The 17,555-nt window shown below is 44.0% G+C and overlaps 1 protein-coding gene across 2 annotated transcripts in view; it reads left to right on the forward strand.

Moving 5' to 3' along the window:
* homer2 (homer scaffold protein 2) overlaps positions 1-16,320 on the forward strand; it is a 32,460-nt gene extending 16,140 nt beyond the window's left edge. For both annotated transcript variants that reach the window (XM_042061429.1, XM_042061428.1), the window contains exons 3-9: positions 4,863-4,994; positions 5,156-5,248; positions 9,653-9,792; positions 10,187-10,343; positions 10,675-10,785; positions 12,704-12,784; positions 14,180-16,320. In XM_042061429.1, the coding sequence (XP_041917363.1) occupies positions 4,863-4,994; positions 5,156-5,248; positions 9,653-9,792; positions 10,187-10,343; positions 10,675-10,785; positions 12,704-12,784; positions 14,180-14,368 (903 nt within the window). In that variant the 3' untranslated portion in view covers positions 14,369-16,320. The remainder of the gene's footprint in view (positions 1-4,862; positions 4,995-5,155; positions 5,249-9,652; positions 9,793-10,186; positions 10,344-10,674; positions 10,786-12,703; positions 12,785-14,179) is intronic.
* Positions 16,321-17,555: the final 1,235 nt, after the last annotated feature.

Raw genomic sequence — 17,555 nt, forward strand, 5'->3', positions numbered from 1 at the left:
GTGGATAAGTGAATGGTTTGAAGAGGATGAATGGATAGAAAGTTGGATGAAATGTGACTTATCCTTGTATCCTTGTAGAATGGAGAGACACAGAGAGAGTTGGCCGAGTTCAGCAGAAAGCAGTTGATACAGGTGCAATCAGTTCAACTGTCCCTTTGATGGGGCCTAGATGAGCAGCTGGAAGTTAATACAGGTGCAAATCAAGTTAATTAGTCCATTGTGATGTCATCAGCCTAATGTTAAGTCTATGGGGAAATTTTGAGTAGTTTTTAATAAATAGTTTAAAAAGTATAAAAGTTACAAAGATGAAAAATACAAAGCCTACATGTCCTAAGTAAGACCTACGTAACAGTTTGAATGAAGTTTCTATGTTAAATGGTTGAAGCTGCATTAGCTACGTTAGAAGAAGAATAATAAGAATAAGAAGACTAAAGAACAATATAGTGCATTTTCCTGCACTATAATAATAACTAGATGTACCGCATAGCGGTACAAAATATGACCGCCGCTCAGTCCTGTACATCCGTTCCGCGAAAATAAATCACACTTCAATTTGTCTCCATGTTTTACTCCATCCCCCACTCTTGAAACTTTTGTGTATGCTTGTTTGGCATGCCTGAGTGTGTGTGTGTGCGGCTGCACAGAAAGTAGCCTACTGGTGCTGAAAAGGTGAATAGATTGTAGAATAGCCAAAGAAGATGTAGCATTGTTATAAAACCTTTAAAATCTCTAAACAATCACAAGTAGGGCAGTTCATCACAGTTCATCCATTGCAACTGGATTGATGAAAGGTCACTTACACCTGTAGGCTATTGTATTTGGGAAAAGCAAAAGGTATCAGCATAATGTTATTTATTTATTTATTTATTTATTTATTTATTTATTTATTTATTGATTGTTTTATTTATTTATAAACAAAAACATCTCTGTCAGTTCCATGCCGTTTTCAACAGCTATCAAAAACAAAGGTCAGGATTTTAGTCATCTTTAGTTCATGTAATACTTTATTGTCAATGCACAAATTAAGTAACAGTAGTCTGAAACGTTCTTGTTAATGCACAAATTAAGTAACAGTAGTCTGAAACGAAATGCTGTTTTACATCTAACCAGTGGTGCAAATAACTGACATGTCCAAATGGGCCTTGATGAAATGCGTCGCTAGACTGTTCATACACATTTTAACGGGCCAATGTTGAAGAGCTGTTGTCCGTTATTGTTCGTGCAAATATAGGCCGATTCATGTTCTCTTGCATTGTGTAACTGAGGTCCATGGCTAGTCTGGCTTTCACCAGACCAAGCTCAATCTTTTAAGAAATCAAAAAATAAATAGCGGGCAGATCAGGCTGGGTTCACCCAGCCTAGTCCATAGGCACCCGATATTGTTTAATTTTCCGATTGAGATATCCACGCTCTGGCTATTCTAAAATGAAAAAATGCATCAGGGAGTTATGACAAAACTGTAACTAACAAACTAGTTCCTAATAGAAAGCTGTTAGCTTCCCTAAGCTACAGGTAGGCTTATAAGGTAGGCCTATTTACAACATAAATTGTCAATAGGCTATGCTGGCGACACAAATAAAATCTCCTTTGAAAACCAATGGCTTACGCCTTACAGTATCAAGCGGACTTAAACTGCCATCTCATGGCGAAAAGTTGTAATAAAATTCACGCAGCTCCATGAGTCAAGGAAAGCGCGAATGAAGTAGCCACTTCTAAATGGGACCCACTACACAGTACTTAAGGTGTGTTGCTAAAGCAGCCATAATGAAATGAAGGTGTCATTGTTTGGATACTTCACACACACATGCTTTTTAATTTTACAGACTACAACTACCAAGCTGGAATCAAAGCACATCGAGTCCCCTCTCACACCCTGCACGCACTTAAAACAAAATAAACAGGCGTCTCAGTCTCACGCATGTATAGGCAAAACTGTATCAGACCGGTGTAACGTTGGTAAATCTTCCATTGCACAGAATGATTTTTGTAGCACGTGCAACAAATGACAGTCGAAAGATACAATTACAGTGCTGCTATCAATTTGCTTGGTATAACCGCATTTATAGTTTTCTACAAATGCAATCAATCAAATTGGCCTCCATCACTCAACCAACGCTAAATGTAACATAACCTAGGTCCTTATTGATATTATAAGATTAACGTACCTGCAGTAAAAACCAAGCATGTCCGATAAACATCCTCAGATTTATTTTGGCTTCAAGAAGAAATGGGAATTACATTTCATGTGAACCTCATCTTATCCTTATTAGACGTTCTCTGCGGTAAACTACAGTCCTTGTAGGAAGCATCCATTGTTTTTCCAACCCACTTTTAACTTCCAACAAAATTACGTCTCACTGCAACGATGCGCCATCTAGTGGACAAACGACTACTTATCGCCAATACTGGAAATGCAGCCATGATGATGATGATGAATATTTATTTTGGCTTTCTTTTAATCCTACTGAATTTGTAATTATGTATCGGCCGTTCTAATACCGATAGTATGTGGGTGCCTATGTGTGTGCATGTGTATTTGTGTGCACCGCCATCTACAGGCCAATGAGTGTACAGTCACTAAATGTACACATAACCTAATTTTTTTTTTAGACCCCCCCCCCATGGATGAAATTCTATGAAACTTGGCATACCCCCAGAGAATGCCAGGTCAATCATACGCATACAATTTGGTGCAGTTCTGAACATCTTAACTGAAGATCGGGGCGATTAAAGCAGAATAATATTGCATTTTAATTTTTTCCCGGGGGGTGCAAATCACAAATGAGTGATTATGGGCCAGATTGACATGGGCCCTTGGGACCAACATACCATAAAAAATTCTTTATCCTCAGTGCCACGGTATAGGTAGTTATTTAGGAAAAACTGCTTTTTTTTGCAGTTTGGGGGGCCCAGCACGGGGAGGGGGGGGGAGTGGCCCCCGGGGGACGAACAAAATTTTTCCGTAAAAGTCTAGTGGGGCTACATACCCACCAAATTTCATGTGGTTCGGTGTTCCGGGTATCGTTGACCAAAAATTCAGGAAGTAGATGACTGGGGGGTGGGTGGGGGGGGGGGGCTTTGACAATCCCTATATGACTGCTTCGCTAGCGGCGGTCATAATAAGAAGAAGCCTAGGAAGAACAGTACAGTGCATTTTCATGCACTGTAATAACAAACACTTAGAAATCCTGAACTAGTTTAATGATTATCATGGCAGTTGTATAATTTTTTTCACTCCATTTCTAATATAAACTCTACAAGATATTATTCAATTTAATCATCTTCTGCTCACAAAGGTAAAAACTCTACTGTATATTCAAAGAGAGACATTCTAAGCTTAATATTTTTAATCTATGGATTGTTGAGATTTGTAGTTATATGTATTGTATGTATATGTCATATAAGTCATAGTAAATATTTTATCAGAGCTGCTATGTCATGTCTGTTTATTCTTAATCTAAATGAATATTTGAGATTAAACAGCTCCTGTAAGATTCTGCCGAGATGTAATTTTAGACTCTAGAGGGAATAGAAAGCTCTGAAGCGCGGTCTAGGAGAAACGCGCAAGATTAGTCTGTTTTTAATCAGAAGCTTGATGGTCAGAGCCGCTGTCCTCTGTGCTCTTAAATGAATAGATAGATAAAATAGACCAGACAGGAGATGGATTTATGAGCACACAATTCAGCCCTCGGTCTGCTCCAGTCATACCCTACTCTGGTACATATTAGATTATTTCATTATTGCTAATTATGGTAATTAAACCCAATATGGAAAACAAATAGCTATTACTAGTATTTTGTGGATTTCTGGTCCCTTTTACAAGGAAATGAGGTAGTCATTTGCTTTCTTATACAGTCCCATTGAGGACAGCATTAACGTGCACTGGTGTGGTGGGGAAAGGTTTTGCCAGTGAAATAGCGTATTGTTGAAGTGAAGCCCTAATGACAGAGATGTCTGAGGATGGAGCCAGCCTCTGCACTGGCCTGATTCCTCACTTCCTGTGAGCAGAGTCATGATTAGGCAGTAGCCTAGCTGGGGAGTCTGCTGCTTTAAATTACTGAGGAGAAATCGCATTTGACAGACATTAACGGGTGGCCTCTTGTCTCCTGTTCAGTCACGGTTACGATGGAGTGGGTCGGGGGAAGGGGGGACTTGAGGGTGGTGGTGGTGGTGGTGGTCATGGCTTAGGTCAGTGTTCAGCTCGGTCTAGACGGATCAGACAAACACAGGGCTGTAGGGCACAAAAGCAGATTGTTCCCTGGTCAGATGAATGTGTGTTCAGCTCAGGGCCACAGCTGAGCCAGTCTGCCTGTGTCATCATCACTGCACCATCACATACTTCTCTAGGTGATGGATGACGGAGGTTGGGCCCAACCTGTTAGACCAGCCGTCCTTCAAAGGCTGTAAATGTGCCCCTATAGGGTGAAGCACAGAGGATAAGAGTCCTCTAGCATTCTTGGAATACCTAATGTTTGGTAAAAACAGAAGTTCAAAGCATAAAGTGCACTTTCCTTTTACAACTTTTTCTTTTAAAATATATAGGTTCTCAATCACTTTACTTGCTTTTCCTGCACACTTGCATTGCTATCTTCTGTGCATCTAAAACCATTATGGCTTTGGGCTCAGAATGTATAAAGGTTTTTTTTTTGATCAGGTCAAACCTGAGCAGTATTTAGGCTCTTGATTTGTAATTGTATTCAAAAATGTTTTGTAGAGTGTTTTGTAGACCTGCTGCTATTACTCTAGACAGAGCTATGAAGTCATTATGTGAATACATTATGAGCTGTTTTATCATGACATAACTCTTCAGGACTATCCCCATTAGTTTAGTTAAACTGACTCTTTTTTGCCCTCTTCAACAGGTGATAATTAATAGCACAATCACACCCAACATGACCTTCACTAAGACCTCCCAGAAGTTTGGCCAGTGGGCGGACAGCAGGGCTAACACCGTGTTTGGACTGGGATTCGCATCAGAACAGCAACTCACAAAGGTCAGTCAAGGTCCCAAGGCCAGTGATCTAATGCATCAGGGGTCCAATTACTCCGAAGAATTTAAATGCTCTACTTACCAAGCTCATTGTGCTGTCTGTGCAGTATAAATGAAAAATTGTTTGAATGAGGAACTATTCTTTTATTTATTTTTTGTCAACAGTTTGCAGAGAAATTTCAGGAGGTAAAAGAGGCTGCAAAACTTGCCAGAGACAAGTCTCAGGAAAAGATGGAGACCTCCAGTAACCATTCCCAGGTCAGTCTCTGCAGATGGCAAGACTACCAGATTACACTGAGGCCTTCATTCCCCCATCTGCCCTGATGTGTGGTGTGCAATCTCATATCTAGTGTTGTGTAATAGAGCACGCTTCTCATTATATGTAACAAATGAATGGATTTTTCCCAAGCACAGTGTGATTCAGAGAAAATGTAATTAAAGCATTGATGGACCCTTTAGCTACTTTATACACACGCACACACACACACACACACTCTCACACACACACCAAGTGTCCTAAGTGTATACCATGCCAGCGAAAATTGGCTCCAATTCTCACCATGACATAACAGCTCTGATGTGCCATGTGTATCCAGTTTGTGAGCCCAGGCATGACCAAGGTTACGGAGGAGTTAGTGATTAGTGGCGCTGCTCAGCTAACCAAAGGTGAAGGGTCACTCCTCGTACACCAGGAGCTGGTATGCAAATTAATCTCCCAAACCTGAAAACAGCTATGTGTAAATAAGACTAATTTGTCAGTCTTGGTACGAGACCAATGCAATCTTGTCTCTAGGCTATTGCCCAATTGACAAGTTGACTTCAGGGTTGATGTGCTCTGATTAGATTCCAGTGTAGCTTGGATATTAGAGACATTTTGTCTGATATTTTCCAGCTCCTGCAGAAATAAAGAAATAATCTCAGCATAGACAGACGTCTCAGAAGTTGGTCTCTTTTTCATCAGCGTTTGTAGCCTACATCTTGTAACAACTGAAAGGTGTATTTGCCTTTTATTATTTAACAGCTGTGTCAAATCTGGGGATTTATATTAGTCACACACGGTTATATTGCTACATGAGGGAGGATATCTCACCTTGGAAACTGTACAGACATGGCATTGACACAAGTATGACATTAAGATTTTTAGTCAATGAGCCACATTTTGACTACATTGGACAGCAAAGTGTGCTTTATACAACATATATCAATTCAATTCAATTCAGTTTATTTGCCAGACTCATGTCCAAAAGCTACGCAAGACAGAACAGATAAAGACAAAAAAAAAAAAAACAAGAAGAAAAACAAATACAACAATTAAAATACATACAGACATTTCAGCCAATGCACTCTCAGACTGGATGTGTACCTGGAGCAGCTCACAGATGGATTTGAGAGTGCCACCATGATACTGTTGGTGGACTCATCCAGACGTTGCATGAACTTAAACATCAAATTTCTTAAAAGTGCTTTCAGTGTGCTTACTCCTGCAGATACCAACATCTGACTAGCACTCCCTCCTCTGGGAACCTTGAGTAAAATTCGCATTGCATCATTGTAGGCAACTTGTAACTTCTGCATGCTGGATTTTTTGTAAGAAGACCGATGGGCAGTATAGAGTGGTGTGCAGTAAGCTTTGAACAGAGCCACTTTAACTTGACTGGAACAGTAGCTAAACTTACGTGCTATGGTGTTTGCCTGTGCATATAACTTACAACACTGTCTGTATATGTCATCATCATCATTCATATCATCTGTAATAAAATTACCAAGGTATTTAATCTTTTTGCAGACCTCAAGACAATTATTGTCTAGTTTGAACACAGGGAAATTAAGCCATTTATCCTGTTTCGTTCTGCATATTAAAACGGCACTTTTGCTGGAATTATATTTTATGTCAAATTCCACACCATAGTCAGAGCATATATTAAGAAGCTCCTGCTGCCCAGCACTACTTGGACTAACAGTTACAAGGTCATCTGCATACATAAGATAATTCACCAGCATGCCACCAATCATACAGCCAGTGTTGCAACCATTCAGTCTCCTAGACAGTTCATCCATATATAAATTAAATAAGACAGGGGACAAAATTCCTCCCTGCCTGACACCATTTGACACTAAAGGGGGCAGATATGAACCCCCCCCCCCCCCATTTGATGTGCATCTGCTGGTGGGCATACCAATAGGCAATAACCCTCACAATATACCCAGGCACTCCCCCTTGCTTTAGCTTAATAAAGAGCTGTTTGTGATTCACTCGATCAAACGCTTTAGAGGCATCAATAAAACACATTAGAACAGTGGAATTTTTAGCCTTATACAAATTCACAATTTCCTTAAGAGCATAAATACACATGTCTGTGCCATGTTTTGGCTTGAATCCAAACTGATTATCCAGGGAAGAGATATACCCACTCACTCTGTTAAGGAGGATTCTTTCCATTACTTTGGATAAGATACTGGCCAATGCTATAGGTCTATAATTATCCAGGCAACCAACTTTTCCAGCTTTGTCCTTGAGAACTGGGACAAGCAGAATAGATAGCATTGAATCTGGTAGTATGCCATGGATCATCAAACCAGTAAAGTTGATTGCTAGGAGGGGAGCAAGCCTGAGACTGGCATTTTTCAGATGCTCTGCAGTTATTGAGTCCATACCACATGCTTTGTTCGGTAATTTCCATATGGCATCAGATACCTCATGTGTCAGTATACTTATTGATTCATCACTGATAGCAGAGTCCTCCACATATGGATCATGTTTTAAACAGTTAAAGATGGAGCTATAGTTCTGTCTCCATAGCTCAGCAACAGTATCTTCTCCAGAGACTCCTTCAACAGTACAAGGAAGGGAAGATTTACAGTTATTGAGGGACCTCACCTCCTTCCAAAAGTCAGTGATGTTGTTGCTCATCAATTTACTGGCCATAGAGTCAGCACTCATGGCTTGCTCATTTCTAGATATTAAACGAACAGCATACTTATATCTGGCATTGGAAAGTTTTTTTATTCTCAAGCTCAGGGCCTTGCCTAGGTCTCCCAGCCAGGGCCCAAAGCTTGTAAGCTTCCCGAGCTTCAGTATGATATGGAGCCACATGCTCATTCCATCCTGGTCTAATATTATAGGCCCTGTTTCTCCTGTGTTTTTGAAAAGGTTTGCCACCCTCAAACAGGGCAGCCACAACATTATCATACATGGCACATAGGTTACTCTTGTGTTCCTCAATCTGACCGTTAACATCCTTACACAGAATATCTTCTCTGGGCAGATAAACATTACTCAGATACTGGTCTGTGTTAGTATAATAAGCCAATAAATCCTCTTCAGAAAAAGTTGACCAGTCTAATTTAGTACTCACATTGCCATTGATAGCATTGTTGTTGCTGGCTGTAGATGGTAATTCTTCAATGTTAATTGTGAGGGCCAAAGTATGGTCTGTTAGTGTGACCCATTACTTAATACCCATATTCTCTATGGCTGCATGTCCATCAGCTGTACTAAAACAATAGTTAAGCCATGATGTTTAGTGCCAGGCTTCACTTATGTATGTATAACTGTCTGCAGGCAACAGTACTCTACTTGATAGAGTGATGTTATTATCTTCACTAAAGCAGGTCAGACGCTTAGCAAATAGTGAGTTGATGTCAGCATTTATATCCCCAACAACATATACACTGCAGATGCTATTGTCTTGGATAAAAGCATTAATAAAAGCCAGTCTATTGAGATATTCAAACTCATTCTCACTAGACTCAAATGGAGTATAAACAATTTAAAATGACAAATTTATTACATTTATGAGAATATTGTATACCAATACACCAGTCAACATCAAGCCTGATCGGCTTTATCACAGCATCAATCTTTTTGTCCCAGAGCACAGCCACCCCGCCTGGGATTCTGCCTCTGACTATAGCCTTGCTAAGATCAGTCGTTGACTCTCCCACTCCAAGAAAGTTTTCATTAAGAGTGTTCTCTAGATCTTGTTTAGCAATAAAAGTCTCTTCCAAACATAAAATGTCACATTCTGCAAGCAAACTGTTGCAGTTGTAGGACAGTACACGAATTGACATTTTCATGCCGACGGGTTGACACCATTTGCCTCTCTTTTCGGATGGCGCACAACGTAATCCAACAACACTGGCTTTGCGTGGCTCATAATAACGCCTTATTAGAGCTCCTTCAGGCCAGTATGTGAATTGTAAATATTTATCAAATATTTATGAATCTTAGTTTGGTTGTATGTAACTAGTACATATTTCAAACCTGTACAACCTACGAGACCAGTTGTGATGTATTTGGCAGTGAAATGCCACCTGTGCTATTTTAGCACCCAGAAAACACTCTTCTAGTGGTCTAACCTACTTCTGCCCAGTCTGGGCCCTCACATTCATCATTCCAAATGCTCATGCCAAAGAAATGAGAACCATGGGTCTCCTGAATGTTTGAGTAAAGGCAACATTCTCAAGTATTCTCTGAGGAGGTTTGGAGGGGAGGAAGTGTAGAATAGTGGTACCATAATCCCATTCTTTCTTATCCCCTCTCTCTGTCTCTCTCTCTCTCTCTCTCTGTCTCTGTATCTCTCTCTCTCTCTCTCTCTCTGATGTGATGAGATGGAGGATATTTTTGCATTCTTGTCACCACCTCTCTCTCTGCTCTGACAGGAATCTGGTCGGGAGACTCCCTCATCCACACAGGCTTCCAGTGTCAACGGCACCGACGACGAGAAGATCTCTCATGGGGGCCCGGAGACGGCACTACTCCAAAGCGAGAACGACCGACTAAAGACTGCCGTGGAGCAAAGGTACGCCAGACATGGCGGTTTTGTCACAGTTCCCCATGGTGTCCGAGGTGACCACTGAGTCGTTGTTGTTTTTTTTCATCTTCTGTGGTGGCCTTCTGTAGGCTTGCTGTAGCCAGGCCATCAGCACCTTGACAAAGACGTGCTATTCAGCTCCATGGGCAACCCTCCACAGGGAGCTCAGACATGTCTGTTTACCTCCCTGGTCCATGCGCAGTTCCTCTAGTCACCATGTCCTTTGAGAAAAAAATAAATGTGTGTGTCTGTGTGTCTGTGTGTGTGTAGGGGGGGGGGGGACTGGATACGATAGAATGTCTTGTATGCCAGACACTGCTAGAAGTATGTCTGAAGTAGCCAATCCATGTCTCATTCATGTTGTTGTTTCACGGTCTTTCAGCAATACTAATGCCAAGAAGTGGGAGACTGAACTACAGACCTTGAAGGAGAGCAATGCCCGTCTGGTTGACTCACTGCAAGAGTCCAATACTAATATTGAGACGTGGAAAAAACAACTGGCCACCTGCAAGGAAGAAGGTGATCAGCTCAGGAGCAAGGTAGCGTATGGTAACTGGACATGGCCAGTTAGCACCACAGTAGCTGTGTCACGGACAAAAGGAAAGTTGAAAAGCCGTTAACTTTAAAGTTTAGAACTTTTCTTAACCCAGTTAAACTCTGTATCCCCTATATGTGTGTGTGCCTGTGCGCTTATGTACTATGATGTTGTCACATGAGGGTTACTCAGCGTTTGTCCTTGTAGTTGGAAAACACATGGACAACACAAGCAGTCTTGTGACTCAGACTGTAGAGGACAGTTTTCTGCATTGAGCAATATTGTTTGGGGGTTGTTGGCTGTGATTAACGTGCTGAACGGCCATCTGCTCCCAGATCACAGAGCTGGAGGCCCAGTGTAAGGAGGCCAACCAGGAGAAGGAGAGGAATGCCCAGCTCGCACTCCGAGTACAGGAGCTGGAGGCCGAGCTGCAGGACAAAGAACAGGTGAGATCACACCCAGCACACACACACACACACACACACACACACACACACCCTCACACACACGCCCTCAAACACACACACACACACACGCCCTCAAACCCTGCTGATGGACACACTAGTTCACTGGCTGGTCAACAGGAAGCTGGCCTCATTTCCACCAGTCATGCCTAACCCCAGTCAGTCTCCAGTGACACTGTCGTCACCTGCCGACACCTGACAGCCTGTGCTGAGCTGCACCCTGAGCTATGCGTCAGGGTGGAATTAGCCCTGCTGGCGGCCAGGTCAGACTGACTGGCCACAACTGGCTCCTCCTCCCTCCCCCAGCAGCAGGTTCACCCAGGGAGCAGTAGGGCGGCCCAGGCCCGAGAGGGACCAGGGGCCAGCGGGGAGGTGCAGCCAGCGGCCTCATATGTCCCCCCAGGGCCCCACAGCAGTGTTTACTTACCATGAGGAAATGATACGCGCCGCTCAACTTGTTGCCTTTGAAGGCAGAGTGTGTCTGATTAGCTGATTTCCTTTGCTGAGCATTGAAAAAACACTTTGCTTGACACAATAATAGTGTTTTCATTTTTTCGGTATTATTATTATTTTGTACAAATTGCCCTTGCAAAGCTATTATGGGCTGTGCTTCTCAAAAAGGTGATGTGAGACATGTTTACTCGGTGAGAGGATCACAGGGATTTTAAAATACACACACAGCCAACTCTGCTTCTCTGGATCAGCGTGTGCTCATGTTTAGTGTCAGTAATGGAGGGAAGACAAAGAGAGTGTGTGGAGTGAAGAGTTTCCACTGCCATCAGTGGTCCCAAATCGGCTCGGTGCTCCTCCCACACCATCCCAGGCTGGGGGACGCGGGGGGATATTCAGGTCTCGCAGCACTGCCGCGCCTGCTAGCTGTAATTAAGCCTGAGAACATTGCGGAAGGGCCAAATCCTGACCTGTGCTTGTTAATGGCTAACCGCTCTCCTGCCTGCAGACAAGTATTTCATTAGCATTGACGTTTGCGCTCTGCGCTGTTGTCTTTTTCCTGCCTCCCCTCCCCTCCCCGCTGGCGTGTCAGCGAAGGTCCCCCCTGCGGGGGCCGGCAGGCGGCTAATGTGGCATTCAGCGCTGGAGGATCAGATGGAGGCAGCTGCAGCCTGCCTGACGCACAGCTTGGGTCCTGACACACACCCCTCTCCACTGCACCAGCAGAGCCCAGCCCTAGTGAAAAGAGGATTTAGACCAACATCCAAAGTAGTGGGGCTGCCTTTTGAAAATGTGTGAGGAAGACGGTGCCCATAATGTGAAGCCCCCCCCCCCCCTTTTGATGTTCCTGGAAGACATTTTAGTCAAAGCGGGGCCATGTTTTTACCAGCCAGTGTTGACAGCCATGTTGCCCTGGGCTTTGAGTGACGGCGTCTCTGTGAATGCATGTCAGTGTCGGCCCCTGGGCCGGGTGGCAGCGGCTGGGCCGTCTCCTCCGCGGCTCCCCCACAGTGGGTTGCCCCCATGCGCCTGCCTCGCATGAAAGTTTCATGGCGCCGTGTCACGCAGTCACAGTGAGTGACGTGCGGTTAAATGTGCGCTGCCTCCACCCGCCGGCATGCTGTGTGTAAGCACTAGACTTCTCCAGCCTCTCTTTGTCATGACTGCATGAAAATTTGATGGTTCATTTTTTATTGGTGCTCACACTCCTCCGTGCCACCTGCACACACAGCCCCACAGTTATTTATTTAATCTCATGTCATGTCTTCCATGCTGGAAATTCTCCAGATCTATTTCTTGGAGTCCCTGAAGTGGAGCTAGCATGATTCTGGGCGTTGACGTGTGTGTGTGTGTGTGTGTGTGTGTGTGTGTGTGTCTGTGTGTGTGTGTGTGTGTGTCTGTGTCTGTGTGTGTGTGTGTGTGTGTGTGTCTGTCTGTGTCTTTCTTTCAGGAGCTGGAGAACCTGCGAAAGCAAGCCGAGATTATCCCACAGCTCATGGCTGAATGTGAGAGCATCACTGGAAAATTACAGGTACACATCATCAAGCGCGTTATATGGTCGTAATGTGTTCTGTTGCACAATGGTCATGATGAGGCGAGTGGCATGGCTGACGTTTAAGGGAATCACTTCAGGCATATTGCATAAAGAAACCACAGTCCTCTAGCAGCATGCCATGATGATGATTGTGTTCTGGGTGGTGAATGACGTTCTTTTCTTTTTGGTACATTGCAAACTGGTTCCACAAGCCAGAGAGTTTAGCGCCACTTTGGCCATGGTGATGGTTCATTCTTGAACACCTAAGTACTTAATGACATCTTTGTGTCTGTTTCTATTTACACACTATTAGGTGATGACTATTAGTGACAGCATTCCATATAGTAGCCCTGCATGCTCCCTGGCCCTACATGAGATCCTGGAGCTGGAGCGTGTGAGATGAGTGTTCCATTCGGTCATCAGAATTGTAGCACGGCAAGAGCCCCCCACCCCACCCCCACCCTTTTACCCAGAGACAGCAGGAGCACCTGTTTATGTTGCCCTCAGCACATGTTCATTTTATTAGAATGAGTGCATGTAGCACCACAGACATGTATGGAATAATTTCAGGGGCATCTTGCATTATGATAACAACGTTGTGTTATCTCACTAAATCTCTTCTACGGGAAGCACGCCTGTGATTTGGCTGTAGGCAAAAGGCTGGCTCCCAAATGTCAACGGAATCAGAATTGTGCTCATCAACAGTAACGGCTCCACTATCAGACATTTGCATGCCGTCATGGATTGTTGACATTTGTTCTACTCCACCCCCTATAGATAGTTTGTTTCCGTTTAGCTTCTAACACAAGCGTTCCCTGGTTGTCACCAAAATGTAAGCTGAATGCAGTGGCTCTTTATATACTAATTTACACAATGTAATTTTATACACTCAACATTTAACTCAACTGTAAAAACACGGTGGTATGTATGTAAAGGTTTATAACATCAGTGAAGCTCAATGCAGGGAGGGTCCTTGTTTCTGTGGAACCAGTATGATCTAAACGGCAGGCCTCAGGCCATGAGCAGCTGCACAGTGACTGAGTATCTCCACACCCTTATCACAACAGCAATCATGCCCTAGAAAAGATGCCGTCATGCAGGCACCACACACTACGCCCAGCTGAAACGCAGCAAACCTAACCACTTTAGATAGAGCCACTTGAGCCTATTTAGAAATGGGATCCTATGAGTAGGGTCAGGGGTCAGCTGTAGATATTCCGCAGGGCGCTAAACACTGCTGCCTCCGGGACCAGAATAAATGTCAAGATGGACCCTGTGACCATAATTTGACCCTATTTTTGCCGGGGAGGTGGTGTGAACTTCACTCGAGTGCTCTACATTCTGGCCAATGGTACTAATGTATGTATTATTTTTCCACTCTTTTATTTCTAGGCTGCCGAAACGGCAAATAAAGAGCTGTCTGAGAAGATGGTCGTCCTCCAAAGCGATGTTGATGAAAGCCAACAAAAGCAAGGGAACATGAAGGGCGAGCTGAAGAAGTTCATGGATGTTTTGGAGGGCAAAATCGACGAGCTGCACGAGGTCAGGCAGGGCCTGTCCAAACTGGGCCTTGACAACTAGGAAACCCGCTTTGTGCCGACGCCACTATGGGAAACACCGAAGATGGGAAGTTGTCAGCATAGATCACCACGGTACCATGTCCCAAGTGGATTCCACTTATAATGGAGAACAATCACAATAATAAATGAAAAAGTAACAGCTATAAAACAATGGCCATGAGGAAGAGGGAGAGCGCCACGACCCAGAATGCTCCTGCTGATAAGTGTGCATTGCATCTTCTGAGACGTGGCACAGTCCTGCAATGTGGCTACGATGCCATATCTTCTAGGGTTAAAGGGTGGAGGGTTTTGTCGGTCTGTCAATCTATCGGTCTGTCTGTCTGTCAGTCAGTCTGCCTGTCATGTCTTGCTGTGACATCTGTGTGCGTGTTTGCCGCAGTCCACGCTCCTAGACCAGATGTGGAGGTGCAAAGGGTTTCTCAAAGGGCTAACGGTGAGATAGAGTAGACGGCTAGCTTCATTCATGTAAGTAATAATAGATCACAATTACACTGGAGACCTCGAGTACGTATGAGGGGTGAAACCGTAACCTGTACGCGTCGGTTTCACAAATGATCTCAGGTTGTTTTGGGGGGACAGTTTGGTCATTCGATATGCACATACATGAACGGCAGTGTCACAAAAGTGCCTCAGCTTGGAGTTCCTCTAAGCTGGCAAAGCTCTCTGGAGCTTCCCAAAGCCAGAGCGTCGAGGATTAAATTAATAACCACTTTGATATTTCTATGAAAGCAGAGTCTAACAGGCTCCTGGGGTAGTTTACCTCTGTTTACGAAGGTACTAGCTCATCTAGGGAGTCATTTGTAGAGCCAGTGAGACTGGAGAGCAGTTGATGAAAGCTGAGCACATCCCATGGATGTTGTGGCACGCAGACTTGCATGAGACCTGCCTCAGTAAGATCAAACAGTGCATTAAGAAATGCAGGTGCCTGGTCGGCTAAAGTGTATGTGCATAATAATCAAGGGAGCTCTTGTTCATTCTCAGTAGAATTGGGAAAAATACAATACCTACCAGTTACCCCAAAACTATGCTAGGAAACCCATTTGTTTGAATGCTAAATTCAGAGGATTTTTGCATGTGGTGGTGCCGATTTCATCCATTTTAAGAAGAAATGTCCGTCTTTCACTTTGTAGTTTATGTAATGGATGTGCTTCCCATACTTCAATCTCTCTCTTTCTCTTTTGTATGATGGTGTGTTTGGGCTCAAGGGATGTGCTATTGCTGCTAGACTTTGGGGATTACATGGAAAGTGTACTTCTTCAACCGGAGTTGGGTCAGGTCTGTAATACAGTCCAATGCTGCAACTCAGTTTCCAAACTGTGCTGGTGCCTAAAGATTCAGTTTGACTCTTTCTAGCAGCAAACTAGCATATGAAAACAATGTCTTTATGTTATTGATAAGTTGAGATACACTTGTTTTTTTGTTTGGTTTTTTTTGGGTGCCGACTTTATATGGAATTATGTGTTTTCAAGGGATGGTGATGTCACATGTTCTCTGTGTCTTTTCCAAACTTAAAATGTGAAACTTGCCTTTCTAACAACAGCCACATTCTTCTGTTTGCTAGCTGTGACTGTTGGGAATGGGACAAACATCTCATTATAGACTCGCTGTTGGGAAATGTTGCTGTAAATGTTCAGTTGTAAGTCACTGTTGGAGTTCACCCCGCATGGTGTTCTCTCCAGAGTGGACTCTCCCATCCCAGGCCGGCCCTCATCTGGGTGTCATCTGGCCCAGACTCACTCAAGAGGCTGCCGCCTGGGGGACGCCACACCAAGTAAATCCACACACTGAAGAGACCTCCCAAGTGAGGGAAGGAATCCTTGCTAAATAGTATACTGAGAACACTTGACCTTTTTTCCTCCTGAGACAATTGACTCCTTTTCACTTTTTGTGATTTTCTGAACGAAGTTGTACCATATAGAGTTGATAACTGTTCAAATATAGTTTAACTACAAATGGGATGTTCATGTGTGTTTTCTTGAAAGAATCATTTGAAACCACTTCTCATGTTCATTCATATGCATCAAGCTACTGAGTAGGTATTGCAGTAACCACATTTCAGTTACTCATACCAACAGCTTTTGTGTAACATTCTGTAATGCAAAGCATTGTGGGAGACTACCCACAGCCAGTGTGAGACTGATGCAGCACTGGCGGCTTGCGAGGGGTGGTAGGTTCAGCGTAGGTAACAGGAGAAGTGGGAGTGAAGTCAGCGCCAGTCTCCCACATCCCTCAGTGCAAACGGCTGCAGCAACCACACAGGAGGACACGTTGCCGTGGCAACTTGATCCCACACACTCCTCGTATTGATTCAGCCGTCTTTGTGAGGGGGCTAATGTAAACGGCTGGGAGTGAGGGAGTGGGAGAGCTGGAAGTGTGAGTGCGTGCCTAATTCTGGCACGTGATGCTCAAAAGTGATGTCTTCTTCTGTGCGCAGCCACCACCTGGTCCCTGTGATGGCCAATAAAAACAGCATGAGGAGAATGATGAGTACCAATAAACTTTAGAGAGACTGACACCCACACACAGGTGTAGCTACTTCTGCAATAGAAAAGGCTGAACCGTTTCCTGCAGTAAAATGCCTCCAATGGTCTAAACTGTCATTGCACAGAACAATGAAGAGTTTGCTATTTTGTCATCTTCATTTTTTTATGTCGTCTTTTGTCACTAGACGTAGGCTACACCAGTGACTTATCTCCCTGTCTGCTGTAGTATCTCAGTCCGCAGTGTGATCGGCGATGAGTGGGCGAGTTGGGGGAAACATAATTAAGAGTGTTGCTGCGATATAACCGTAGGCTACCACTCTGGAGCCATCCTGTTGCCATAGTAACACCATTTGCCAGCAACCGGCGCTGCCCTGGCGGTTTTTCCTGGTGCCTGCGGTGTTCTCCTCCCCAGGTGTCCCCACCCTGTCCCCCCAGGCACCAGCATGTCACCGGCACACACCTCTGACAAAAGAAAAGTGTGCCTGCAGGCTAGAGGGAAGACACCCTCAGAAAAAACATGTAGTAACCTCCTTGCAGGTCCCGTCTAGACAAAATCCATTGCTGGAGCTGAATCATCTCTAAGGTTCCAGCACGGATTTTCTCAACACCAGTTTTTTGCGTTCTTCTGTTGTGTCCTCGGCTATGTCAAATATCAAGTGGGAGTCTTTGCGTTTTGATGTTTACAGAGCTCAATCAGAAATCAGG

This window comes from Alosa sapidissima, chromosome 14, assembly GCF_018492685.1.
Source record: "Alosa sapidissima isolate fAloSap1 chromosome 14, fAloSap1.pri, whole genome shotgun sequence".
NCBI classification, from domain to species: Eukaryota; Metazoa; Chordata; class Actinopteri; order Clupeiformes; family Clupeidae; genus Alosa; species Alosa sapidissima.